Below are 27,757 nucleotides of genomic sequence, written 5' to 3' on the forward strand. Positions count from 1 at the left end.
CATAAAGTTGGAAAGCAAAAAAATAAATACACACACAAAAAAAAACGAATAATAAAAGCATAAAAAAATCTAAATGAGAAGTTGTGGTTTTCCAGAAAGTTTTGCACTATACCCGTTTCTTTGTGACAAGCAGTGACTTCCTGGACTCTGATTGTCATGGCGAGAAATCGTATTTTGGCAACTCAGCCAAGAGACAGTCATGCACGTCATCCTCAGTACAACCACGTTTTTCTACTTCACTTTTTATGCAGATTAAATAAACAAAATGTAACATGTTAGCTAGGCAGCTTGTGAGTTATTGCTAAGTGTATTTTCTTACACTGGAGAGAGCTAGCTGGATGTTTCAAGTCTTTCTGCTAACTTCAGCAAACCATGTCTGATCTCCAGCACCATCCTGCACACACACAATCATGACAGCGAGACCAATTTTCTCATCTAACGCTCACAAAGAAAGTGCATTTCCAAAAATATCAAACTATTCTTTAACTCTGAACTAAATCCTTGTACAAGCAAGAATGTCCTCACGCGAGGATTTCATGACTCATCTGTCTTCCTGATATGAATAATTTGACACAGAAGTACAAAAATACCAGAACACACACGCTGACATAACCAGGATCCTGCACGCTGAGCTCAGATCCACTGCACTGTTAAATAAAACATCTCCAGCTCCAGGTTCACAGTTTGGATGTTATGAGTATGATGTTTGAATCCACGTATTGTAACTAGAACTACAGCATCTACATTTAATGCTGACATGTCAAAAATGGCTAAATCCAAAAGCTGGACCTTTCCAGCGCACCCCTCTCTAGCAGTTGGTGTCGCTCCGTTGCCCTTTGCTGGCTGCCAATCCTCGTTTCTTGCCTTTGTCCGTCTGACCTTTCTCTGTACGGCTGGCGAAGAGGCTGCCTCTCCGAGGGAGGAAGGCTCCGATGCTGAGGTGGGAGACGCTGTGGAGCGGGAGGAGCTCGGTGCTGCTGTCTTGGAGGTTCAGTATTCCATCTTGGAGGTTGGCGGGAGCTTCCTGGAGGTTCAGTGTAGCGTGTTGGAGGTTCATTGTGGCTTCGTGGAGGTTCGGTATGGTGAGAGGGAGCAGCTTCCTCCATCGGCCTCACCACATTGATCTACACAACACAGAAATTATTTCACAACAGTGCTGTGATCCAATCTTAAAACACTGAAAACGGTCTTCTGCATCATCTACAGGATTACTTGTTTAAAGCAGCACAATGTACAGTATGTTTGAGTCAAAATCTCACAGCTCTGCCGTAGTCTCTGGTTCTCTTCCTGTTTGGGCAGCAAGGCAGACCGAGGAATGACACGCAGACAGCAGAGCACCGGGCAGAGAACACCATCTGGATGACACAAGTCACGATCAGAGGCACCCAGAGGATCAGAGTGGTACTCTGAGGAGGGATGGAAGAGCGGAGTTAGTGGCAACCACCAGCTGGACCATAGAGAACACAATCTGAGGCAAGAGCAGCTTCACAGAATCAGGGCTACAGTGTGGATAATGATGTGACACAGAACCTCAGGTTTGTCAGATGGCTGCAAAAATACAGCAGTGGATCTGGGAATTTCAGCGATGTGAATAAAATATGCGCCGCAGAATGTATCAAAGTAGAAGTGTGCAAGGGGATTACAAAAAGAAAAAAAAACGAGCTGCCTTTTGTTGGGCTACAAAGAGAATGAGCGTTGATGGTTCTAAGTTTGGAGCTTTCTTTGGAATTCATGATGAAATGTGCAGGAAGCACAAAAAAAGAAACCTTGCATAACCGTCATTATTGCCCCTAAGCAGCTATGAGTATCTGAGCCAGAAGTCCAAAACACTCTTTCAGGTGATGTAATGCACCCTCAGGCAGCCATATTGAAGGTCCCTAGCTAACTCTAAGTGAGCAGCATTCTATACAATATTATACTGTCACTCATTATCTGTTTATACAGCAGCCCACAGAGCACTTAAAGTTATTAACAAGTATATTACAGTGCTTTGTAAACCATTTATTAAATGTTTTTATGCTGCTAGATTTGTGGATGTGAAAATAAAGTACTACCTACTCATTTTTGTATTTGACTGGCTAGACAACCATCAGCTCCCAGTGTTTGCCACTTTCTATCCCAGTGAATGACAGAACACACTGTAAACAGGGCGAGTGCATGACAGCAGCCTCCTATTCAATAATGAGACAAGGCAGCCCTTCCCACAGTCGCTCTGTGTCACCAAGTGAATGAATGAATGTAAACACAATTGCACAACTGGTTGTAAATCTGTCTAATGCTGGGTTTGTGCTATTAATGGGTGAAATGTGACACTGAGCTATAATTCACAGCCTACGCTGGATGCATCTACAGCGTGTCAAGAATAAATCCATCTTAAGACAAAGGTCCCTTAACCGATAATTTACAGACTACGAGCCGTGCTAAAATGCCAAAGTCGTGCTGATGTGTGGCTGCAGCTGCGAGGCAGCGCAGGTCTGACAGCCCATCTGCAGCACACTGCAACAGGACAGAGCCTGAAGAGGACCGACAGGGTCAGGTCAACATTTCTGCCACCAGCCCTGTGGCTGCACAGAGTGACTGACTGTGTGACAGAAAAGACAGACACTCAGCCTCACACTCCCTGCCTCTCCCACAGCCTGTGCACACACACACACACACAAAAGAGGCACGGCCACTATGACGTGCAGCCACATTGTTATGTTTATGCCACTGACAACAGTCAGCTGATCAAAGAGCCAGCTGCTGCAGGAAAAAAAAAAAAAATCACAGTTCATGCCTTGATCTCAACATCTGCCATACACACTAATACACTCACATAGATGCGCGTTGGGTCAAAAGGACACTCGTTGGTGATGCTGGAGTAGCCAATGGCATCGGGGAAGCGGCAGTGAGTCAGGAGGCTCCGCCCGCCGTGAATGATGGCCCTCACCACAGACACGAACAGTCCGATGGCTGAAGCTGCCGCCATGAGAGCTGCAGCCAGACCCACGGTGAAGAGCGCCCACGTCTGAGGAGGAAACAGAGGGATCGATAGGAAAAACCATCAGGAATCAAAAGCTTGATACCTGGTGAGGTAAAGCTGTACCGCTCCCAGCTGGAAAAAATAAGTAGTAACAGTGTAAATCCAGCTGATTAAAGGCAGCATTTACAAAATGAGCTATGGAAATAAGCAAAATATGATCAACTGAATGAAAATGGGTGTAAGTTCGCTGTCAGTTCAACACAGTCCAGTGACGGATTAAAGGTGCACTCCACCAGTCTCACACATGACAATCCGTTGTCATCAGGAATACCTCTCAGCCTGTCAAACCCTGGTGATGTCACAAGGGTTGTCTTTTGGTTTGGGCTTGAGAATTAAGATTTTTAAAGAAAAACCTGTGTTACAGACTTAGGGTGTGGACTTTGAAAGGCCTGGGCCAGGCTGGGAGGATCCAGTGGCTTTGGATCTTTTGCCATATTTGAAACTAAAAGTCAGACTAGTTTGCCCACTGCTGCATCAATTTTGACCAGTCTTTTTTAAAATCTGTGTGTTGTTAGCTGCCTAATTTAACGGAAGCCTGATTTTAAATTTCTGGATTGAGAATCATTTATCAAGCAAATATTGCGAAAGGAAACTGGAACAAACAGGCTTGAGGCTGGGTGCCACAGACAGGCTAGGCATATGCGTAAGTGTTGACAGACAGTCTAACTCCTTGTTGGTTTTGGTCCCTTAATGGGATTTGTTGATAATAAGTCAAATATAGAAAACACTCCCAGCCTTATCCAAACTACCAGTCAGAATCATTAGAAACTACAGCTGTCAGTTATGATCAATACTAAATCATATTTTAGGTAGAAAAAAAAGGGAACCCATCCTTAAATACATTTACTTGATAAGAACAAAAGAAAACTGTTGCAATTTGTCTGGGAGATATAGCCAGTGTATGTAATCAAGGGACTGTGTTAACATGAAAAAGGGAGTGTTGAGATTACATGTTATTCATGCTATGAGGTGTCTGAATGACTGCAAAAGATAACAAGACAGATGAGGAGTGAAACTGCTGCTCGTCAGCGCTGCCTTGCCCAGTTCACGGTCGCTGTGGCTAACAAAGGAAACGGGGAGTGGTTTATCGCGGCAGGTTTGCCTGGGCTTACTCACTCGATCCAGCCCGACAGCTGACTGAATAAACACAGGAGAAGCCGTGCTGCACGACCAGTGAGGGAGGGAGCAATTCCAGCTCTGCAGGGCTGCATTCAGACACCTGAGGCAACACGCAGGAGCTCAAAGGGGGGTTTAAAATGTCTTCATGACAAGAAAGACAGAAACAGAATAAGAATAAGGTGTGAGAAAGCTGGGAAATAAAGAGAAAGCAAGTGTACACGCGGTGATCAAAATGAGCTGAGAGCGCCTTTAAAACAACGAAGGGGAGAAGAGAGAAAATATCAGGGGAAAGGACTGACAGCAGCACCATCACAGCACAGATTTTTTTTAGCATGTCTTGAGAACGTTCAAATAAAAAAGGAAGAGTTTATATGACAGACATCAGTGTTACTGACCAGGCCTCGACTCCTCTTGTTTTTAGACAGGACAATAGCCAGAATGCCAACGACAACTCCCTGCAGAGACAAGACAGAAGAGGGTTGAAGAATATTCATATCTGCAACCATGATGACCATGATTTTACAGGGAAAAGGATGTCAGATGACCACAATGTGAAAAATGATGTGTTTCTCATCTGGTCTCAGTGTAGGGACAGGGAGAAAAAGTCATAAGATGGTTCCTCTCACCCCCCCAGCAGGGCTATCATTACAAGCATTTCAGGTATGAGTCTAAGTATCTCTGTGTGTTTTCAAAGTTGTTTTCACAAGGGCTAAAGAAAAATAACATCACAGAATGACCCTTTAACTCGACACCTAATTCATATTAGAGACAGGAATTCTAATTAAAACAATGTGATGCTGAACTCCATAATATTCCCATAGATGTCATCAAAATCCCCTCTGCTATAGGATTAGTGTGATTATTCACCACAAGGCCCGACGTGAGCGCAACCACGTTGGAGATGGCGTACTCCAGGGCCCGGGCCTGCTTGTGGAGGTTAATGTGTCGGAGCACCACGCCATGCACCAGCGCTCCCAACAGGAAGTTCACATGGCCAACGAGGACCATGCTTAGACCCATCTTCATCAGCGTCTTGGGGTCCTCCAGGCTGGCACAACACATTCCTGAGGAGGAGAGGGAGGAAGAGCAAAATATTAAGAATCACAATCCAAAACAGAGAGTTGCAGCCATGCTGTTCATGCTGTATTGATCAGACACACAAGAGCCAGGTCAAGTCCACAGCAGAGATGTCACTTGTATTAATGATTAGCTGCTAAACACATACCTGCAGAACAAAAACGAGAATCAAACTAGGTTTTACATTAACTGGAATAAAGTCAACGCTGGAGAGAAGAGAATATGCTAAATCAACTAAATTATGAAAGCAACAAATATTCAAGTGGCTCTGCTGGAATTAGACTTTTATTTTCAATGGAGCTGGTTAGTTGAGTTCCACCTCTCTGTTTGCGCATGTCTGTTAACCTGCTCTCATCTCCTCCAGACAAGTTCACAGCTGAATATTTGGGGAATTCTCACTCACACATTCCTGCATTCACTGACACAAAACACATGCAGAGAGCACACACACTCCAATACTTGCTTCAATGTGCAATTTTAATTCTTTTTATTTAAAATGATTTCAATCAGAGTAAAATATCATGACCAATACTCGTTACTCAACACCATCATTTTGATCAAGGCGTTGTCGAAACTCATTTCCACTAATCCAGAGTTCATCACCTGTACGCCCAAACAATCACTCGGAAAGTTCCAAACAAACACATGTTTGCGGTGTTCAAACATTTCCACGAACTTCTCAGGTGTGATTCTTACCTGTACCAGGCATCTCGCTTAGGTCACCATTCGTTTAAAGCGTTGACCTTATCAGCGTGTCTCCTCTTCCCTTCAAACTGTGCAGCTCCCTCCAGTCCGTCAGCCAGCAGCCAGTGACACCTCGTCTCACATTTTTCAAAATAAAATCTTACCTGGGAACGCATCGCTGAACTGTGATGAACATGATGTACACAGTGCAATTGTTTAAGCTAATGAAGAAAATACGCAGAAAGATTATGTTTTAGTTATAATCTGTGGCTTATCAATCAATACTTAAAATACTCTTTTATGCCCCAAAATGGTCCTCACATACACTTCCAGCAGTCTATGTCTCCAATGGGAAAATATTTCATGCTTTTATTTTGAAACCAAAATTGCTAATTACTTGTTATCGGTGGAATTTCGGCAACCTTGATGCAGAAGAGCACAGGTGCGTCGATTAGCAGCTTCCTGTCTTTGGTGGTGAAAAAAAAAATATATGTACAGGCCTTATAGGTTGGTGTCGGTTACACTACAGTCAACTGACTATATTCATAAAGGGTTTTTTTGTTTTGTTTTTTTCTTGACATTACTATGCTGTTTTTGATAAATATGGTGCGTTAAGGACGTTACTCTATGATGCTACTTCCGGTGTCAACACCTGGATCCAAAGCCTGGATAAACACGATAGACAACTGTGATCACGCGATGATACAGTTTTAATATTAACCGCAGAATAAGTGTAAACATGTTATGTCAGTTTTAGATAGTAGGCTAAATGAGGAAGCCATGTGTTTCTAAGTCAGCTCAGGGATCATGTTGTCTGAAGTTTCACCTCCTTCATATCATAGTGTAGTATGCCTTTAGTGCCACCAGGTGGAGAAAGGGCGCCATTAAAGTAGGGGGAAGCAGGTCTCACACACTAAAGCTCAGGTGCTGTGGTTTTATCAAAGTTTAAAAGAAAAAAGGCTTTATTTTCAGTGCTTTGACAGTCTCTTTTAGGGAATACAAAAGACAAAAAACAAAAAATGTCAGTTTTGGTGATGACAGTGGTCATAGACATGAGCTTTCTGTCAGTTGTTCATTTAATAATGATCAGTTAATTCATGATGTACAGCAGCCAAACTCATTCAGGTGGCTGAAATGTTTATGACTGTTTGTGACAAAATACAACATATTTATATCCAATATAAAAATTATACATGAAATCACTTTTTAAATTAAAATACCCTCAATGGGAATAAGGATTATCCTACAGTAAACCAATCAGAGGCATAAGAAGAAACATTGATTGCATATACTGAGTCTCCAGCTATGACTTAAGAGATGACTTCCCGCAGTCAGAGTCCATGTCGCGGTGGACCCTTTTAAATGAGGTGCGGATGCTGCCTCGATGTTTGAGATTCACCACCCGGGAAACAATCAGATAGAAAATCTCACAGATGTTGAGCACCACACACACGACGGATGCCCCCACCATGAAGTAGGCGAAAACGGTCTTCTCAGTGGGCCGGGATATGTAGCAGTCCACCAAATTAGGACAGGGCTTAACATCACATTGGACCTTCCTGGGCAGCTTGAAGCTGTCATAGATGTAGTGGAGCAAGTAGAGAAAAGTGATCTCAAAGGTGGTCTTGACGAAGAGGCTCAGCAGGTACGTCCACCACAGGCCGCCATGCTTTTGACCTGGGTTGTCGTACAGGTGCGTGCCCTCGCCATGCTTGGCTCGGTACTTCCGTTCGCGCTCTTCCCTGTAGGCCACGTGCAGCACCACCATGAAGGAAGGGCAGGTGACGAAGATCAGCTGGAGAGCCCAGAGGCGAATATGGGAGACGGGAAAGTAGTAATCATAGCAGATGTTTTTGCAACCCGGCTGGAGGGTGTTGCACTCAAAGTGTCCCTGGTCGTCGCTCCAGACCCGCTCTGCAGCCACCACGAAGATCAACACCCGGAAGACGAAGACCACTGATAGCCAGATACGTCCGAATGCAGTGGAGTACTTGTTGACACCACTGAGGAGACCCTGGAGAAACTTCCAATCCATGGGCTCAGCTCTGATTGACTTCTGATGACTTTAGAAGTTTGGAAATCTGTCTTTAAATGTTGCTGGGGGAAACTTGTACACAACAAAGAGAAAAAGACTTAGTGATGCAATTATCCAGAGAAATACACAGTTTTAAGGAGTGTAAAAATACAAAATATATTAATTAGCTTTGATGTAGCAAAATATTCTGTAATTTGTTCCAAATATTTCACAGCATATTTTAGATTGGTATTCTCTTTTCTGGTCAAACCATTTCTTTGACAGCCATGAAACCTCAGTCTCCTCTGACGTATCTCACAGTTAAAAGCATTTTACAAAGTTAAGCACTTTGAAGAAGATGCCTTTAATAATTGATGAAACAGCTGTTCAACACATAAAACTCTGAAGGTAGACTTCTGTTAAATGTTCTCTCATCCTGCCTCTGTATATAGTAGTCCACATTGACATAAGCTCTTAAATTTCACATTCCTTGACTCCAGAGAGTCTTAAAACTGAATACGACTGAGCCAAAATATGCAATTGCAACACCAAGACTAAAATTTATCTTACCAGAGCAAAACAGGTCTTCCACTCAGTCCATCTTGTCCCTTGTCGGGGAAATGGACTATAGGAATGCGTTCAGCAGGCTTTGGGCAACCTCTCTCCTCCAGCAGGTCTCTGATATTGACTGGGTACAAGAATCAACTCTTGGACATAATCTAGAGGTGTGGCCACATTTGGCATCCATCCAGAATTCACCCTTAAACCTCCATCTACTCCTTGTCAGCATATTTTTTTTCCTAGAACTAACTGAGCTAAGCCAAGAACAAAGCCTGTTAGACTCAATTTTACCCTGGCAGTTTCATTGTGACGAAGTACCCTCACTAAAACTGGGGAATACAACCAAAAAAAGGTCCAGGAAAACAACAAAAGACACATCAGTGGTTTTACAGAACAAGGAAATTGCTTGCAGAGTGACGGTGCAAATGAATTTAGCTGATATGGCACATTGAAGTGGGCATTAGTAGACCTCTTTTAGGTGTGTTTGCCTACGTGTTCACCACCTTTCTCGGCAGGTGACTTGGTATCAGCTTCATTAGGCAACTGTAATATGGAGATATGATTTTAGCCTTTGATTAATCAGGATTAAACTGCGCCACCACCCCACATTTGTTTGCACAAGCACTCTGGAACCATTGCTACACCTGATATGGAGCGCCAATATTTAAAATCAGATATAACAAGTGTCTTTGTGCTCATTTTCTCAGGAAAAAATGTGCTGCAGTCACTGCCTTAACTTGTACACTCAGTTTTATGATGCCGTCCTTTACAAATCTATTCTTCTGATGGAATGCAGCATGTCGTTAATTTTCATCGGGTTGGTCTGAAACTTAGTGTAGGAGTGGCGATTTTTATCAACTTTTGTCAATACTGTTACTCCCATCAGTGACATGCTTAGGTTATTTTGCACCCAAGACATTTTGCTAATGCCACAAGTAGTCAATTAAATATGTAAGATTTCTGAAAATGTTCCGACAGAGATAAAAGAGGAGTGTGCGGCAAAGCAAATTTCACGGGATGGTTGTGTATTTTAGGAAATCTAATTTTCATATTTTAATTAAGTTCATGACATTACTTGTGCTCATACTCAATGCCTCAATGCCAGTTTGTGTTAAAGTACTCACACGCTGCAGCTCTCACACCTCAGAAGAAGTAAAGCAATTTTATTTTGTGGCCATACAGAGAGCAAAAATAATCTCACATGATATACAAGTGTCTAAGTATTGTAAATCGTCTTTAGTGTGTAGCAGATATTTTGAATCACATGCTTTGATGAAGAATACAGACATGTTCAGCTCAACAATATTAAGAGACAAACACAATACATAATTTATATATATATAGATATAAAATAGACATGAACTTTGTAAACAACTGCTGATTTTTGCAGATAAGTCTGGATCTGGCCAACAGTGCAAACGCTACAGAACCTTCTCACAAGTCAAACTCATTAATATGGTAACGTGTTTTTCAGGAGATTGCTATGTTGTACGCTGGGGCTGAACTCTGTATGCAAGCCTCTCCGTTGCCTTGGTCCACCATCTTGGACGTCTTCTGGACAGATTCGTTGTACGCTGAGTTCTCCTTCCCAGTCAGAGGAATTTTGGTCATCTTGAAGGAGTTTTCTCTCACTGAAGGGGGTCCTCCTCTGCAACACTCCCAGAACCTCTTCCCACACAAGTATGAGATCTCACAAACAGCGATGAAGATGCACACAAAGCTGGTCGCCACCATGAAGAAGGTGAATATTTTCTTCTCTGTGGGCCTGAGGAATGCATGGTCACAGATGAGACAAATAATGTAAGATTCAGATTTTCAAGAGGTCACAGGTCTAGTTCAACCATTGAGATCATTAACAGTTCAGAGCCTGAGAGGTACCCTTACCTGGCAATGTAGCAGTCCACCACATTGGGACAAGGCTCTTCGCTGCATTTCACCAGCGGTGGGAAGAATGTGGCCTCGTAGATGTAGAAGAGCAGGAAAACAAACACAGCATCCACCATTATCTTAAAGAGCAGACTAAAGAAGTAGGTCCACCAAAGACCCCCTCGCTTCTTCCCGGTGTTATCATACAGAGGGGCACAGTTTTCCCCGTACTTCAGCCGATGTTTACGCTCGCGATCTTTTCGGTAGGACACATGGAGCGTCACAAGAAAGGACGGACAGGTCACAAAGATCAACTGGAGAGCCCAGAGGCGGGTGTAGGAGATGGGGAAGTAGTGGTCGTAGCAGACATTGTGACAACCAGGCTGCCGGGTGTTGCAATCAAAGTCCTTTTGCTCGTCACCCCAGACCTTCTCACAGGCCACCAGGAAGACCAAGAGTCTGAAGATGAAAACGATGGCGAGCCAGATGCGGCCAAATGCCGTGGAGTACTTGTTCACGCCGCTAAGGAGGCCCTCAAGGAAGGCCCAGTTCATGGTGTTGCTTCAGATGTTAGGTTGGACCACCTAGAAGAAAAAGAAGCCTCAAATGCCCCAAAAATGTGGCAGGGGCTATGCTGAACGCTCGGACACAAGCTGATCTGAGAACGTCAGGCAAAAAGTCTCTAGTACTTATTACTAATGACTTGTTGGCACAGGTTGAAGGGGAGGGCAGAATACTGAAGAGAGCAAACACAGACTCATTCTTCTGCTACAGTCACTGGTGGAACTGGTCATTGCAAACACTTTGATTAACAGGCAGGAGAGAGACGGAGAGATTTCTGTATACTGACAAGAGCCCCATGCTGTTCGGGCTATGTTAAGTACAAGACATTTAAGGAAACTGTTTGACATTGTGGCAAATATCTTGACTTGCTTTATTGTTGAGAGTGAGACAAAAAGATTCACATAAGTCTCATGTCTGTCCATTAAATATGAAGTTACATCCAGAGACTGAACACAGGGGAAACTGAACAAAGGGAAAAACAATTCACCGAGCACTTGTACAGGATTTTTTTTTTTTAATAATTGATATCACCTCCATCTTTACATAACACAGTTAAAAACAACTACCTTTAAGAGGTCATCAATAAAGTTGAGCAGCACCGTATATTAGATACTACTTCATAAAATAGGGGGCAAAGATTTAAAAGTTCAGTGTTACAGCACCTTCAGCTTCCATTTGTCACCCTCACAGTGCTTGTTCTCCACGATGAAGTTTTTTTATTAATCATCCAGCTTTGAGGAGGTGATCTGTGGCCTTCATCTCAAAACAGAATATATGCAACTGCATGAGCCAGAAGTGAGCATTCCTTTGGGTTTATGGTTCAGACATTGTCTGTGGCTGTCTGTGTGAACTGGACAAACAAATCTTGCTATATTAGATTACTCAGCAGCTGATATTCACTCTCTCCAGCAAACAGGCTGTCTGCGAGGTACAATGATGGCAGGATGCAACCGAGGCGCCCATGTCTACAGCCTGGGAGAGTCAGAGGCCCGAGGGAACCTCCGGGACTCTGAGAAACCAATACAAGAAATGTCTCCAAGCTTTGGGGACCGTGAAAACATCTGACTGTATACTATTCAGACAGTGGAAGACTATCACATCACAAAACTGCATTGAATTTGGAGGCTTCAGTAGATTATTAGTACTCTTGTATTAATGTAAATGCAGGATTTTATTGTTGGTTGTGGTGGAGCTAATGTACAGCTATTTTGTATAAGACAGTAACCTGTGATTATTTTCATTTCAACCTACTGATGTTTTTTCTCTTTTAATCAACTGATTGTTTGGTTTATAAAAATTTTAAAAAATAAATGAGAAATGCCATCATCATTCCCCAGAGCCCAAAGTGACACCTTCACATGCTTGTTAGCAATCCAAACCTCAAAATTATAAAGTCATGAGGAACTTGAGCTGACAAATGTTTGTGGTGTAGTAAAAGTGCAATATTTCCTTCTGTTTTGAAGTGGAGTAAATTTGTGCTCTAATTTGTACTTAAGTAAAGTACCTGAGTAAATGTACTTAGTTACATTCCACCACTGGTGTGATCAAATGCATTACAAGACATGTCTACTGCATTTTAGTGAAAACCAGAAAAGTGGGATTCCTGAGCAATGCCACAGCAATTGATCAGGTGAAATCCTATGCAATGTGATTTCACAGAAATGTTCCGGTATCTGCACATACGGTAACCCCTTTTTCCGATAAGCACTATCATTATTGTCATTATCACAGTTGTTGTTGTTGTTTAATGCCTTTTCATCTCACTTCTTCGGTAAATGCTTCCAAAATGGGAAAGGCAGCCTTTAACTGCAGACAAATGCACTTCTGTGTGGGTGGTGCTGAGTCAAGGTAGACAGATTTACTGGCACATTTTTCTTTAGCTAACCAAAATAAGAGTATAAAATAAAATAGAAAAGAGAGAAGCCGACCGCTAATGCTTTGTACACTAGACATATGAGCATGTTGGTATTTTTGTTTAATTTTGCTAAAACGTAACCTTAACTTTTACTTTGGCGCATTGTGGTATTTTAATTTAGCTATGATGTTTTTAGTGGTCATGTTATAACCGGAAATCATAACTATAATTCTTGCTAGCTTTACAGTGATATCGGGTGAGGGGTCATAAATTGAGACAGACTCCCCACATTTGCATACACTATTTCCCCACTGCATAGCTGAAAGACAATATGACCCTGCACCGTTCACCCTCTGCTTGTTAATTCACCGTGTACTCCGGGCCGAGGAGTTACTTTGTTTATTGTGCTTGGCTGGACCGCCACTTTCTGTCCAGTTTTCACTATCTCCTCTCTCCGTCCAGCCGGCTGCTGCTATCTCTCCACAGCAACGGGAGGTAAGAGAGAGGTGCTCCGCGGTGGGACAATCCGGCGCTAGCTATCTGCTAACTTAGCTAGCTAGCGAGCTAACTGGTTAGCAACTGGCTGTGTCCCAGCCGACTGACCGAACACACCAAATGTTTGTTTGCCGCCGTTTGTGACCGTAAAGGTTTCGTACGTAAAAGCCCTTCTGAAATACTGTCAATGTGACATCCAATGTACAAGTTTTAGATAAGTTGTTAGCCAAGACAAAACAGACTGTAGTGTCTAGTTGGCCAGACTCAATAGTAATGTTTCCTGTGTCCTTCAAAATAATACTAAAGGAATACGTGTACATGGTTAATTTTTCAGCAACAGAAAGTTACAATCGTTAAACTGACGTAATCAGTAACATCTTGTTACTAAGTTACATTGAAATTGTGGTGAAATGCTTCTCTTTAAATTTGTTACTTATAATTTGTGCTAACCTAGGTTAGGCTTGAATCCGAGCTAAATCAATGAGTCACTACAGAAAACGTTATATATATATATATATATAGTTGAAGATAAACAGTTTTCTATACAGTGAAGAACCTGCTCAGAATTTTTAGCCCAGTTTACCAATATCACTTAAGTGCTGTGTGGTAGCTTAATCTGCTAAGCCACCTACTGTATTAAAGGGTTTCTTTTAAAAAAAATCTGGGTTTTAGTCAGAGACAGATGGCTATTATAATTGGTACTGAAAGTGTACAGTTTTTTAAATGCTTTTATTTTGAAGGTTAAATTGCACTACTTCCGCTCTTGTTTTGACTCTGCTGTCTAACTTAACACAACAAGGTAGCGAGCAGCTATCGATGGGAGGCTGCTGGTGCTCAGGGGAACCAACCAGAGTTGACGGTGTTAGCCTAGCCTGCTAGGCAGTCATCTGCTGTTGTAGGTTTGCCAGCATGCTAATAAGGGCAGCTTAACCGCAACACACTGCAGCAAGTCTCCTGTCTGACTCCGTAGAGGTCCAGCCGAGCTGAACCTCGCTGAGCCATGCGACAGTGGTGTGTCCCCGCCGCGACCCCTCGCACCGAACCACTCCCGGGGCGCCTGTCTGTGTCACCCCCTCCATCAGGTAAGATCACCTCAGTGACGGGACACGGTTTAACTTACTTTTAAAGCCAAAGGCAGCTTGCTGCTTACTTCCAAATGTTGTGCTGTGGCACAGAAAGTACCCAGAATACCAGTGAGGTGTATTTAGCAGACTTTAAGTAATGTCACGTCAGCTCTGATAGGCGCCAGTCTGTCCTGTCAACACACAACATTTGAAAACCAGTTCTTTGGAAAAGAAAACGAAAGAAAGAAATCTGGCATGTTAACTTTGCCCTGCTTATCAACAAAGATGCGAATGCGACAAGATCGGACTTGATGCATCTCAGAAATCGTCGAGTCTTCCTGGTGCTCACATCCCGTTTAACAAGATCAACTTTTTAAAGGCAGCTGGCTGTGCTTGTTTTAGGTCACCACTGTGTATCGATGTGTACAATCATCAACTCACACCGATGTGAGGTTGAAGAGAGGGTTCAACAGACAAGTTATGTTGTCACAGATTTCAATCTTTTCAAGTAAGCAAGGTCACGTCAGATCGCCAAAAATGAGTTTAGTGTGATCTTCACACTGTAATCTCAACCATTAATGATGGATGTTAGGGCAAGGCTCATGACCCTGCACAGGTCAGGCAGCTGTAGAGAGCGAAAAGATGGATGGATGATATGACCAGGCTGAGTGGACCTGATATTAGGTTATGTATGCCAGCCAGGGTGATCTTACTTTAATTCCACCCTGGACAAATGGAGCAAGGTTAGCACCAAGTGTCTGTGCCAAGTGTTTGAAAGGGTGCCAAAGTTTTGAATGACCCAAGGGTTCTTCAGAGGAGAATGCAGTCTGTTTTTTTTTTCTCCTAAATTCAGTTTTATAAACCGGTCTTGTGTTTACTCAGAGTTAATTTAGCTTTCGCATAAAATCATGTAGTCAGATTTGCATTTAGTGTTGTACTGGAGACAAACGAACCCCATCAAAGGAAGTGTAGTGTTTGAATTCAGCTTTGCGTGTCTTTTTTTATTTGAGGTTTCATCTATTAATAATCCTTTCATCGTTTATCAGTTTGTCTGGAGGTTCTGAAAAAGTTGGCGACATATTATCTAAATTTAAGGTTTATCAAAGGGGCTGAGTAGAGATAAATATAGCTTTGTATGTCTTGGTAACACTTTGTCTTGGATGCTGTTTATCTGGTGAGAAATCAACCGAAGCACGCAGACCTTTGGTGTATTAATAGGGCTACAGTTGGTTCATGTTCACTTCCAAAGTTGGTTTTGTATTTCATTTTAAATGCCAGTTTCACATTCACTTTGATAAAGGGCACACCCCCACATTCTGTATGCAGATTCCAGGATGGAGTGCTGTGAGGTGGAGCCACGCTACACCATCGAACAGATCGACCTCCTGCAGCGCCTGCGTCTGTCCGGCATGACCAAACCTCAGATCATCCACGCTTTGGAGTCCCTGGAGAGGCTCGACCCGGACCACCGCCCGTCGCACTGTGACTCTCAACCCGCCCCATCAAACAACACCCCCGCCACAGCCGCTCCAGCCCCATCCTCATCTTCATCCTCCTCCTCCTCCTCGCTCTCTCTAGCCTCTGCCACCACGCAGACCTCCGGCCTGGACGGCGCCGCCCTATCCCCCAGCAATAGCTACGAGGCCTCGCCCCCGCCCCTCTACCCTCCCAGCGTGGCCGTTCAGCGGTCGTTCAGCTACGACATGATGGGGGAGGAGGAGTGGGACCTGGAGGAGAAGGTTGAGGAGTACATGAGGTGAGCGTGGAAGAGGGAGGATGGTGGAGCTTAGTGTTATCAGAGAGCTGAGCGAGGACGAGTTGGAGAGCAAGACCAAAAGAATGGTAGAGACAAAGCGAGACTATTATAACATCAGATAATGACAGCTAGTGTCCCCAGAGGGGCAGGCTTATTCTCCAGAATTTTAGTGGAGTTAATTCAGGTCAGGTGTTCAGGGATGGCTGAAAAAAGAGAAGCACCAGTGAATAAGGTTAGTCAGAGCAGAGGCTGGTCTCTTAACCACCGCGTAATAGTTTTAATGCCAACACGGCTTTTTGTCGCTTTTGCAGGAGAGACAGCAACCTGGTGAAAGAAGAGATCAAAACTTTCCTCAACAATCGCAGGATCTCTCAGGCAATCGTAGGCCAAGTTACAGGTACCGTGCTGCTTTGTCTGTGATGTTCTTACAGAGTTACTACAGCTTAAACAGCAAATAGGCAGCTATAAATCCTGATTGATTTGAATTTGATTCTTGATGTCATCATTGAATTCAAACAAGATGCAAAATAGATTTTTAGTCCACTAAATTGCTGCGAAGCTAACTGGTTGTGATGAAGGTCAGCGTCTGAAAAAAGCAGAGAAAAGTATGTTGGGGTTTGCAGCTTTATTTAAAGATGTTAAAACACATAAGAATACTGAAATGAAATGATACACTGACTTTAAGCGCTGGCTGAGTGTCTCGATCCTTCTGTAGGAGCAGAAGTCGAAACGGTACCAGTGAAACCCATCGTTACCCACAGTGCCGTGCAGCCTTTTGAACTGAGTGGTTTTCTTCCTCTGATCAGAGTTGGCTGAAGTGTGGTGAAGTGGTGCAGTTGTGGCTGGCTGCTCAGCTTGTTTGTTCGTGCTGAAGTTCAGAGCTCCACCTCACTAAAGTTAGTCTCTGGCTGATCGCAATACAGTGTGTTCCCAAACAACTTCACCAAAGCTAATTATGAGCTTATTACATTCAGAATGCTCCCAAAAGATGGATGTGCAACAATCAGTTCTTGTCATTTGTGAATCGATTGAGAATCATAGCCAACAGTTTTGATAATTGATAGTAGTTTAAGTCGTCTTTAATCAAGATGCCTTGCCATCTAATCATTCGCTGCCTCCAGCTTCTCAAATGAGAGGAACGGCTGCTTTTCTCCTTGTTTTTTTAAATATCATTTTAAGTTGAAAACCTCAATGTTTGGGCAAAAGAATTTCCATTTTGTTTTCTGGAGAGCTGCATTTTTCACTGTTTTCCAGACACTCTATAGCCTGAAAAATTAATGGATTAAGCAAAAAAAAGTAACAAAACAGTATTAATAAAGATCATGAGCTGCAAACCCAGTTACAACACAAATTACCATACGCCACATTGCGCAACATGCAGCCTTATGCAACATATGATGCTATGTTTAGAACAACAAGCCTTTGATTTAATGAATAAAATATAAAACAGGCTGCAGGCTTATTCAATATAATAATAGATAAAGAGCAATGCAATAGCTAATAAGCGGGTTGGCATTGATAATGCAGCCTGCTTCTTACTAGGCAGAGAGGGGCTTGTGGCTCCACTTCCAAGCTAGAAATGCTGAACTTCTCAGGTAGCAGCATGTTCACACCAGTCAACTTTTTTTCTCCCCCCCTCCCTGAAACAGTATTGCACCAAATCACATGTCCATAATTAAAGTATTGATGTTGGAATGGTTTCATTAGCTTAACAGGAGTATTTCAGAGCTGGCTCACAGCCCATCTCAATAGCACAGATGCTGTTGGTGCACCGTGAAATAAATCAATGTCTTGAAAGTGTTAAGATAACATGGCTTGCCTCCGGCACACAGGCATCAGCCAGAGTTACATCTCCCAGTGGTTGCTGCAGCAAGGCCTGGAGATGAGCGACTCCAAACGCAGAGCTTTCTACCGCTGGTACCTGCTGGAGAGGAATAACCCAGGTGAGACGTGGGGCAGGTCGAGGGTTGTCGGGGCAGGACAGGAAATACAAGGGCTGTGTGTCAGCTGCAGTGCAGAATACGACTGTTACACAGCAGAGGAGCAGGATTATAGATCATTAGAGCGATGATGGATGTTAAGTACAGGAAGACTAATTATGAGACGGTGCAGATCAGCGCCCCAGGGCTGAATGTCAGGTTAATGAAAATAGATTATAGATTAGATAATGGAGGAAGGAGAGCTTGTGTGAAAAAGAAGATTTCTTGTCTTTCTTGAGTGTGAAGCACTGCTTGCTAACCCCCTTTCCATCTGTCCTCCTCTTTTCCCCATCCTCCTGCATGGTAAACCCACACACCCCTAATCCCTCCTGCTAACTCCACCCTGGTCCTCGAGGGCTATGAGGTCAAGGAAGGACACGAGACAAATCTATAGTTTCAGAGGAAAGACAAATGATAAAGGTAGTCCTGTCACAGGAGATGCTAATCAATAATATTAAGGCTTCTGGTTTGGAAATGAAACTTTAGTGGGTGAATGCGGTTGGTCTGTACAGGCTAGAGTAACAGCTTGGGATGGTGCTGACCTCTCCATGTCCTAGGATACAGGCTGGTTTTAAACAGCATGTCAAATGAGGCGCTTTCGATGGTCTGTGTCAGACAGCATGCGTTCACGATAAATCATGTCAAAAAGTTATCACATCATCAGCTCTATGAAAGCCGCCGATGGACCATCTGCTGACCCTGCTGCCCCCCCTTCATCTTAAAGCTTTATTTCTTTTCCCTCCCACCCACCCAAGCTTTGCCTTAGCTCCTCTGTAGTTTTCAGCCCTGATGCTGGAGGTACTCTGGTGCTGGTTTTCATTCCCACATGGCTAACAAACAGATTATTAACAGTGATACTAACAAGAACTAATTTCCTCAGTGGCCACAATGCTTTGCTTCTGATATAGGCTCCTATTGACCTGCCCATCATGAATCTGAGAAGAACCGATGTTAGCGCTCAAACTAACTTTTAATTGGCAGATACACTGCAGTTGTTTTTAAATTCATTTTGACGAAAAACTTCCAGGCAGGTCTACAGGAGTGTGTCAGTTAACTCTCAGTTTCCAATTACGTTAGCCAAACCTGGTGTCTATAACCTGATCGCTGGCTGTGGCCTGCCTGACCATTGGTTTTGTCCCGACTGAAGGGCTGAGGTGGAGTGAAAGCCAGCACAGCGTGAGTCCCATGCCCAGGGCCAGGGGAGGGGACAGAGACGGCACGGTAGCAGGGGCAAGTGGCAGCCTCCCCAACCCCAACACCAACCTCAACCCCAACCCAGTGTGGAGCAGGCAGAGAGAGCTGCTGATGCACTTGCTGCCGTGGTACACTGCTGCTGCAGCAGCCGCCCAGGCCCAGCCAGGTAACCACGCCCTCGCTGCCCCCCCGGCCTTGGCAGCCTGCCACAGGAGACGCCTGCACGTCGGCTGACCTGCATGCCATTTACCCTGTAGCTACTTTGTTAGCTTGGGATGTATTTCAACAGTCTCGAGTGGCAGAGATAAACTAAAGGATTGCACCTCTAATGCTGAACATACAGCAGCTCTGTACTATTGAAATACTCTTGAATGACTGAGCTGTGTGTACGTTCAGAAGTAGCTTAATGTGAATGTATTGTAGGAGTTGTGCTATAACTTCATAACAACAGGATGTACCATACAGCAGGGTGTCTGCAGATCTTGAAAAGTCTTATAAGAACTGAATTCATTTTCCTAAAAGAGGTCTAAGAAGGCATTAAAAAGTCTTAAATTTAGTTCAGGAAAGTGAGGCTTTGCTTGCTGTAGGACTGCAGGCTGTCAGGAGACGTTCCAAACTAAAAGCAGGATTGTTGCCACACTGGATTGTGCTGCAGGAAGCTGTTAAATCTTTTTTATGTGGAGTTTCAGTCAGCACCATCAGACCTGTAGTAAACACTGTCACTGCTGCTAGCTACAGCAGCTGGGAAGCTCATCATCTCACAGTGGACGAATGTTGATTTAACCAAAACCTGATCCTAAATGAGTTCATGACTTCTCATTGGTTAAGCCATCCATCCATTCTCTGCCTTTTACAGGGGTACAGGTTGCATTAAGGTTATTAATTGTATCATGAGGAACTGTTCTTATATAGGAAGCTCTGAATACATGTGATGTCATTATGGGTCATGTCATCCGTACTGGCTTTCCATCATGCTTTCATACTTGGCATGGTCTGACTATGAGACAGCTATTACATTGTGTTCTGTGTGGTTGGGGTGAAGTGGGGATCGCCGCTTGCTCCACATAGTTGCTTCTAACCTCTGTGTTTGTTTTCCCAGAATGTCTTTTGCAGACCTTTCTTAACATTTTTATTATTAATGTCCACTCTTTTAAGTGACAGCCTTCCCTGCCATAGCAAACAGGAGGAACAAATGATAAATGATTGCAGAATTTTCATTGAGCTAATAATTGCATGTGCTCTCATCTTCAGGGGCCACCTTATCAATGCGGTCTTTGGTGAAGGAGGAACCTGATTGGAGGACAGGGATCATGGCTGGAGACAGAGCGGGGTTGGTGGGCGGGCCTCTGAGGCTGCGTAGAGGAAGCAGATTCACCTGGAGGAAGGAGTGCCAATCAATCATGGAGAGGTGAGCAAGTTTTAGTGCTACGCCGAAAGTCGTATCATCATCCTCACTGAAAATGAAAATACTACAAGTGAAGCTTATTTTCTCGATTCACTGATTCATCTTTTGGTCAATAAAATGTCAGAAAATGGTAATAAATCACAATTTTTCCACCGTCACAACTTTCAAAAGGCCAGTGTGAAAAATAAACACACAAAGGATTTAATTCCACCCACGAGGTTAAAGCTGAACATATTCAGCTTACAATCACATAAGATGACCAAAAGCAGCAAATCCTCACTGTTTGAGCTTTTAAACAAGTACATGTTTGGGCTTTTTGCTGTTGTCAATATAGTTGCAGATTAATTTTCTATTGATAGCTAATTGGGTCACACTGTATTTGAAGGGGAGTGCATAAGACTGACACGTCAGAACTATGACAGGAGACCTGCCATGATGAACATGAGGGAGTCTTTATCAGTGTTTACAGCTGCTGTCATTAAGTGTCTTGACAGGTGTTGTGTCATCAATTTCCAATGTCCGTCACTAGAAGGGCCTTTAAAATAGACCATATATATATATATATATACATATCCCTTTATATGACAGTGTCATGTCAGTCATTTGAACCAGCTTGAACTTCGGGTTATAAAAAGCTGATGTAAAGCAGCCGAGCTCTGTAGTTAACCTGTGTTTAATGGCTTCATATGTGTCTGAACACGTCAGTAGTGGTGGATTGTGATTCTTGTATGATAGGAATGCAGCGTTGCTCGAGGTAATCGTTCATACGAACAAACGGCCTTTGAGTGCCTTGCTGCTGTGACTTGTGTCAATGCAGAGCAGCACCACTCACTTCATCATGCTGGTTTTTTATTTGCTGTATTATGTCTGTGCTTCTCCGTAACACATTTGTTCCAGACGGTCTTCTCGGATGCAGAGAAAGAGGAGTAGGCATTCCTCCACAGTCCTACCCGCGGTGTGCAATTGATTTCTCTATTACATGCTTGCTGTAAGTGTAGTGTGTAGTGTGGGCACTCACAGTAATAAGACCACACAGGCCCTCAGACAACACTCACCAGCAGTGCCTCCAGATTACGCAATTCTACTGCAGTGCTGATCCCTATGAGCTAGTTTAAACCCAAGGACGATACAGCAGAGGTGACGAGTGTGTGTGTGGTGTGTGTGTGTGTGTGTGTGTGATTGTGTGATAGAGTGGACAGGATAGGGCAGCTCAGAGGGAGAGAGGGCTGTAAGAAATTGGCCCCTGTGTGTTTTGTAAAGCAAGATAATGATTCTCTTTCAGCCTTGGCGAGATGGAAAGAAGAAGATGCTAGTGAGGAAAAGGAACTTTACCTGAATGTTTGAATTTCAGTAGTTACCAGAAAATCTTGATATTTCACAGGCGATCTAGTCCTTTCCAGCGAGGACAGCTCCTGACGCTGCTCCACTGCACAAATATTCTCCATACTCTCCTGCTTCAAAGATGGAGTTGATGGGGGGTAAAATTAGGGCGGAACTAGCACTGCTCCGTCTGTGATGCAGTGTGGCTGAAGTGCCTCCAGTAGCGTGGCTCTTTATCTCTTACAGTTTCTTCATGGAGAACCAGTACCCAGATGAAGCCAAGCGGGAGGAGATCGCCAATGCCTGCAACTCTGTCATTCAGAAACCAGGTAGGGAGAGACTTTTCTGACCACACGAGGCCTGTCTCAACCGGCTTTCTGCACACTTGATTTGAATGTGTAAAACAACCGGTAGGAAAGACACACACATCCCAGTGATGTTTCGAGCACAAAGCTCTTCCTCAGACTTCTTAATAAAATCCACTTTGTGTGCCGATCTACGTTCTTTTATAGCTCATCAAATTGTGCAAACTTAGAAACTTTTTTTCAGAAGCGTAGACGAATTCATTCATGGATAAATCAAAACACTGGAGTCACTTCTCTCAGTTTGTTGGGACATTCAGTAGTTCCATTTACTGGAAATGCCACAGCTGAATTATCTGCTCCATCTTTTTGTGAGTGCTTTATTTGACCTTTAAAAGCTGCACCTGGGCTTTGTTTAGTGTAAAAGTAAATCTCTCATCCTAAATTATGCACGTGTCTGTAAAATGAACGTTGTTTATTAACGTCATGACAAATGTGGTCCTTCAGGACAGCTGAGCGTCTCCAGTGTCTTTGATGGGGTTTTGTTATATTCTCGGCCTCTGTAAATGAGAGATGTTGTGCATTCATCACGCAGGCTGTAAGCTGTCTGAGTTCGAGCGTGTGACGGCATTAAAGGTGTACAACTGGTTTGCTAACCGTCGGAAGGAGATGAAGAGAAGAGCGAATATCGGTGAGCACCTGATATCTGTGGTGTTGTTGTCGTATCTGCAGAACATCAACTTCTCATGAGCTCGTGTTCAACTTTGTGACATGTAGCACCCCAAATGTTTGCCTCCATCTGTGGAAAATGTACGTTTTGTATTTCCATCTCTTACCTCTGCTTCCCTGTCTAACACAACCAGAAGCTGCCATTTTGGAAAGCCATGGAATTGAGGTGCCAAGTCCAAGCTGCCACTCCAATGGTGAGGAGGGAGAGATGCAGGAGTTTGCCGATCAGGTGAACCATCGGTTCTCAGAGCAGGTAAGCTGCTTCACCAGCCGCTTAAGAACAAAAAAAACAAAACACAGACGACTTGTCGCTGGAGCCATTGGCTGTGATAATCCCAATCATACGTTCAGATGCCCACATGTCAAAAACAAGCCCTGAATCTTTCCCTGTTTTGTGGTATTGCAGCGTTATTGCTTTAAAATCGCTGTTGGGCTCATGTTTCATAGATGCATGAAACGTACAGGTGTAACAATGACGACGCAGCTCTATTTATCTGGGCCAGTAAGCTGTGCTGGACAACAAGCAGGGCCCTGAAAGGTCTACTAGCAGCCATAACACTTAGTAGTTGTATTCAGCATATCTCTGTTGACAGTAAGCTGAAAAGTGTCTGCCAGTGTCGTCACGGGTATCCTGTCATGTGCCGTGTTCGCCAACTCGGAGGTTGGCGATCAGAAGAGCCAGTTTTGTACAAATTGAGAAATCACAGGGAGTTTCTGGGGCAGCAGCAGAAACATGGGCCATCTCTGGGCTGCTCACAGCAGGAGAGGAGGACATGAACACCCTGTGAGGTCACCACCAGCCCTAAAGGAAGATTTCAACCTTAAATGTGACTCTGACTTACATGTACATTTCTCACATGAAGCCATGTTGTGCTGGCTGTTGTCTCAGCTACCATAGAAAGGTCAGTAACTTCAGTAAAAGTCAGCATCCCATGGAAACAAACTGGATGGTGCAGATGATAATGCAGCGTAATGAGGTCAGCCTAGATGTAGATTCCTACGCAGCCAGCCATAATGTCCGTGTTAACCTTCCTGTTGTTGATGCATCGTCCTTTTCTGCAGGAAGAGACTTCTTCCCTCAGGATTGTTGACCAACAAGACCCCTCCTCATTGGCTACCGCAGAGGTTGCAGCCCTGCCGAGCCCCACCCCTCAGGTCCTGGATCAGAAAGAGGAGGATTCAAAAAGGGAGACTGTGGATGAAGAGTGACCAAAGCTGGTGGAGTTTGGATGTGTTTCAATTTTAATCAGATGAAATAGGAAAAGAATAAGTGTGTCCTCCACCTAGGTGGGGCCTTTGGGGCCTATGGCACCCAAAACTCAAAGGGAGAAGGGTGCTGCAGCTCGCTGAGGCGCCTCTGATGGTAAGGAGGCCACTGTATTTATCAACAGTAATCCTGCTTATATTAACGGCAATATACAGTATATATAAATATATATATATCAATATATAGTGCATTCCAAGATGGTATTAAAAGCCTAAAATCCTTAGAGGGAGAATCATGTAAAGGATACCTCGCCCATTTTAAGCTACACCTTTTCTTTTTCTTTGCTACATGCCTTCTTTTAGCCTTTTCAAAGAGTGGTTGTGTGATGGACTGTGGTGACATGGACGTGCTGAGCCTGCAGGTCAGGTGTGTTTGGGTGCGGGTGGGGTGGGGGGGTAAATACGCCATCAAGGATCTAGTTTATGGTGATGCGAAGGCCCTCTGCTTGCTTGAATGTCTTGGACTCCATCTGGTTCGCAAGACTCTAACCTCAATCAGTCGACTGATTCAGGCGGTCGATCAGTCAACGAGCGCTGTTGCTATCAAATCCGTAAAGCCCTGAGGGACAACTGGAATCTCAGGTAATCCTAAAAAATGTTGGATAAAGACAGTGAAGAGTTGTCTTAACACGTGCTCTGTTTTCCTCATCAAGATTTTCTTCATCTTAACTGTGTTTAACCAAAACAGGATGTGTTATTTATACCTTTTTATATTAGCAAAACAAGCCTAGGACAGTTTGTCACAGTATCTCTGTCATCTGTCGTCTTTGTTATACTGAATGCTGCTGTTTGGTCATTTTTGTAGTTTATCCTCATTTCAAAGCCTCTCTCAATCCTCAACTCAGCCAGTGAAGCTAGACTAGTTCCACAAGTCTACTCAGATGTTTTTTGTTTTTCTTTACGTTTGAAAGAACGCTAAAACCAATGTGATCAAAGAATCCGAATGTGTCGTTCTACATGCTACAAGCACCTTCTGTCCTATTGGAATAAGCTAAAGCTAAAGCTTAAGCTCGTGTGAGTTTGTATGACTGCAAAGCTGCACTTCAAAGTGGATCTCACTCTAACTGAAAGATGGGAGTAGCAGACTGTACCTGCATTAGACATGTACATAACCCAGAGAATATACACGTCTGTGGGTGCTTTCCTTCAAACTACATTAGCACTATATAGAAACTGTTACTTGTCAAACTTGAAATATGAATAGCTGACTTAAACTCTGCATTACTTAGTCCCCTATATTTACTGGCCCAAGGCCTTGGGAGTTATTCCCAAAATGTCCATGAAATGGACAAAGATGCTTGTTCTCAAACAGCCCCCAACGGGGCGCCACCATGTTACCTCCAAATGCCAAAGCTATGCCAAGGTAGAGATGAGCCAGAGTGAACTGTGCTCACCGGAACAGGACATCAAACAGTCACCACACTATAGATATACAGTACATAGATGTTTATTTGCTCAGTACAACACTAGCCAACTCTAGCTTACCTCAGAATAACTCTGTGTCATGAATGTGTTGCAGGCTAACTGTCAGAGCGCTGACGGTAGCCGTTACTGTGACTGTTTATGATATGGACAGTGTTATGTAGCATTTATGACGGTGGGGTTTGCCCTGTATTGTTGACCTATACTCACCTCAGACAGTTCTCTCGTCCGGCTTTGGACAGGAACCCCAAAGCTGCACGCTTTTTCTGATACTTATGCTCCTCTCTATCTGCTTTTATCTGACGACGAGAAAACAATAATAAAATTGTAAACAACGGCCGTGACGTGTCTGGATTTATTTACAGCTGGTGTCGCGATGGTGAAACTTGATAGAAGCAAATTCCTGAAACAAGCCTGGTCACATTTGAAAGAGGTTAGTGTCTAGTGATAGCTGCAGTGTTTTCTAATGCATTCAGTGCTGATCTCAGGAGCATTACTAGTGTTGTGTGATCATATTTGGCAGAGCAGAAGCTCAGGGTCACTGAAGATGAGGTAGCTCAACAACAGGGTGAGAAACAAGGTAGGACAGAGCCTTAGCTGCTAATACTATGTGAGCAAAACTCCCTGTGCTCCATATACTGACTGAATTACAGGGCAAAAATAGGAACAACGTCCAACATTTTTGACATTTTTAGTTGCAGTAGTTCACTTAAACATAAGATGGCAGCATCGTCATTCTGCTGAGGCAAGAACACAGGCGACGCAGCCTAAAATCTGTTCAGTCACTGCAGAGGCCGTGGCCTCGGCTTGTTCGGACCAGGACTGTGTCAAACAGCTACGTGTTCTCGGCGATTCTTTAAGGTTACATAAGAAAGTTGTTTCATGTTGAAATTGAAGTCTGCACCTGCAGAGCCCAATGCTGCTCCAAAATCACCTCTAGTTACACAGATTTAAACATTATATTCTATGTAATATTAAGGTGTTCATTATAGCATTATGGCATATTATATGTAGTAGTATATGTACTTCTTGAGGGCTGTGCCTGGCAGAGCCCCATGGGTCAAGGCCCGGGCATCAGTCAGTTTATTTTATTTTATATTAGATTAGATTATGTCAAATTAAATTGTATAATTATCTAATATAATGTTATGTTACTGTGGTATTAATAACAGCATTACACAATGTTATACAATATTGTATTGCATGAGGTCACATTATATTTAATATATTATTTAATATTATATTACTATTTCATATTATGTTATATCAGATTATATTTTGGGCACTATACACTGAGACTATCTGGGGTTTGAGTAGCTCTGCTGACACAAACACCAGATGTGACTCCTTCCAGAGTGACAGTCAGTCCTGCTGCGTACAGGGCCGACAATCCTGATCTGGGTAAGTGTCATCAAACCACCTTGGCCTCTTAGCGATCACTTCCCTTTATCTCCCTGCTCCTCTTTCTGGACGCATCAGACCACTCACTGTTGTCATCTGTCTCCTCATCACCGGAGTCGCCTTCACTGAGGAAACCCTCATCCTCTGGTTCATCATCACCATCATCAAGGACAACAACATCATCAGTGTCAAGGATAGCATCATCACCATCATCATCATCATCATCATCATCATCGTCATCATTAAGGGTAACAACAATCTCTGCTTCCTCATCAGAGGAGGAGATGTAGATGGAAAGAGCGTTACCTTCGTCTTCATCGTCGGTGATCCAGATCAGCTCAGGGAACCCTGCAGCTGCAGCTGCAGTCTATGAAAGTTAAAGCAGAAGAAAACATAAGTACTCCTCATTAAATGTATTATCTCTGCCTAAATAACATACAATTAAAGGTAAACTTAGAAAAAAAATGCATGTAGTTATAAAGTTGGAAATAGTTTAAAAATAGTAGATTCAAATAACACTTAATAACTTTAATTCTACTTAACCAGGTCTGTGTGTGTGTGTGTGTGTGTGTGTGTGTGTGTGTTAGATGTAACATACAGTGACAATCTCACAGCGTCAACAACCAACCACATGTCCACTTATTGTGACTGAGTTTCCACCA

At 43.4% G+C, this 27,757-nt stretch overlaps 4 protein-coding genes across 7 annotated transcripts; 1 reads left to right on the top strand and 3 right to left on the bottom strand.

The window, feature by feature from the left end:
- Positions 1 to 770: 770 nt before the first annotated feature.
- Positions 771 to 5,980, bottom strand: LOC143335259 (transmembrane protein 54-like). Its single transcript, XM_076754547.1, has 6 exons — positions 5,915 to 5,980; positions 5,009 to 5,205; positions 4,537 to 4,596; positions 2,816 to 3,007; positions 1,260 to 1,406; positions 771 to 1,124 (listed from the first exon to the last, which is right to left on the bottom strand). The coding sequence occupies exons 1-6, from the start codon at positions 5,925 to 5,927 to the stop codon at positions 771 to 773; spliced, it is 963 nt and encodes a 320-aa protein (XP_076610662.1). The 5' UTR covers positions 5,928 to 5,980.
- Positions 5,981 to 7,205: 1,225 nt separating this feature from the next.
- On the bottom strand, positions 7,206 to 7,937 carry LOC143335260 (gap junction beta-3 protein-like). Its single transcript, XM_076754548.1, has one exon. It carries the CDS (start codon positions 7,935 to 7,937, stop codon positions 7,206 to 7,208), a length of 732 nt encoding a protein of 243 aa, XP_076610663.1.
- Positions 7,938 to 9,947: 2,010 nt separating this feature from the next.
- Positions 9,948 to 10,897, bottom strand: LOC143335391 (gap junction beta-3 protein-like). The gene is made up of 2 exons (XM_076754788.1): positions 10,362 to 10,897; positions 9,948 to 10,242 (listed from the first exon to the last, which is right to left on the bottom strand). The coding sequence occupies exons 1-2, from the start codon at positions 10,895 to 10,897 to the stop codon at positions 9,948 to 9,950; spliced, it is 831 nt and encodes a 276-aa protein (XP_076610903.1).
- A 2,092-nt stretch (positions 10,898 to 12,989) lies between these two features.
- LOC143335718 (homeobox-containing protein 1) lies at positions 12,990 to 26,031 on the top strand. 4 transcript variants are annotated; one of them, XM_076755303.1, is made up of 11 exons: positions 12,990 to 13,257; positions 14,228 to 14,339; positions 15,648 to 16,077; positions 16,389 to 16,474; positions 17,910 to 18,020; positions 19,204 to 19,416; positions 20,502 to 20,658; positions 22,222 to 22,304; positions 22,873 to 22,968; positions 23,141 to 23,259; positions 24,069 to 26,031. In XM_076755303.1, the coding sequence occupies exons 2-11, from the start codon at positions 14,258 to 14,260 to the stop codon at positions 24,213 to 24,215; spliced, it is 1,524 nt and encodes a 507-aa protein (XP_076611418.1). In that variant the 5' UTR covers positions 12,990 to 13,257; positions 14,228 to 14,257; the 3' UTR covers positions 24,216 to 26,031. The 4 variants fall into 4 exon arrangements, with proteins under 4 accessions (XP_076611418.1, XP_076611420.1, XP_076611421.1 ...); XM_076755305.1 differs by having other exon boundaries at positions 13,006 to 13,257; positions 23,144 to 23,259; positions 24,069 to 24,329; XM_076755306.1 differs by lacking the exon at positions 19,204 to 19,416 and having other exon boundaries at positions 13,006 to 13,257.
- The last annotated feature ends 1,726 nt before the right edge of the window (positions 26,032 to 27,757 follow it).

Source organism: Chaetodon auriga, chromosome 17 (genome assembly GCF_051107435.1).
Source record: "Chaetodon auriga isolate fChaAug3 chromosome 17, fChaAug3.hap1, whole genome shotgun sequence".
Classification (NCBI taxonomy): Eukaryota; Metazoa; Chordata; class Actinopteri; order Chaetodontiformes; family Chaetodontidae; genus Chaetodon; species Chaetodon auriga.

Excerpts from the sequence above, each read along its gene's own strand:
- LOC143335260 (XM_076754548.1), bottom strand. The coding sequence starts at position 7,937 with ATGGATTGGAAGTTTCTCCAGGGTCTCCTCAGTGGTGTCAACAAGTAC.
- LOC143335259 (XM_076754547.1), bottom strand. Across the intron at positions 4,597-5,008 it reads CGCTCACGTCGGGCCTTGTG|GGAGTTGTCGTTGGCATTCT; the intron begins GTGAATAATCAC and ends TTGTCTCTGCAG. Across the intron at positions 3,008-4,536 it reads ACAAGAGGAGTCGAGGCCTG|ACGTGGGCGCTCTTCACCGT; the intron begins GTCAGTAACACT and ends TTTCCTCCTCAG.
- LOC143335391 (XM_076754788.1), bottom strand. The coding sequence starts at position 10,897 with ATGAACTGGGCCTTCCTTGAGGGCCTCCTTAGCGGCGTGAACAAGTAC. Across the intron at positions 10,243-10,361 it reads GTGGACTGCTACATTGCCAG|GCCCACAGAGAAGAAAATAT; the intron begins GTAAGGGTACCT and ends TGCATTCCTCAG.
- LOC143335718 (XM_076755303.1), top strand. The coding sequence starts at position 14,258 with ATGCGACAGTGGTGTGTCCCCGCCGCGACCCCTCGCACCGAACCACTC. Across the intron at positions 16,078-16,388 it reads AAGGTTGAGGAGTACATGAG|GAGAGACAGCAACCTGGTGA; the intron begins GTGAGCGTGGAA and ends TCGCTTTTGCAG. Across the intron at positions 16,475-17,909 it reads AATCGTAGGCCAAGTTACAG|GCATCAGCCAGAGTTACATC; the intron begins GTACCGTGCTGC and ends TCCGGCACACAG.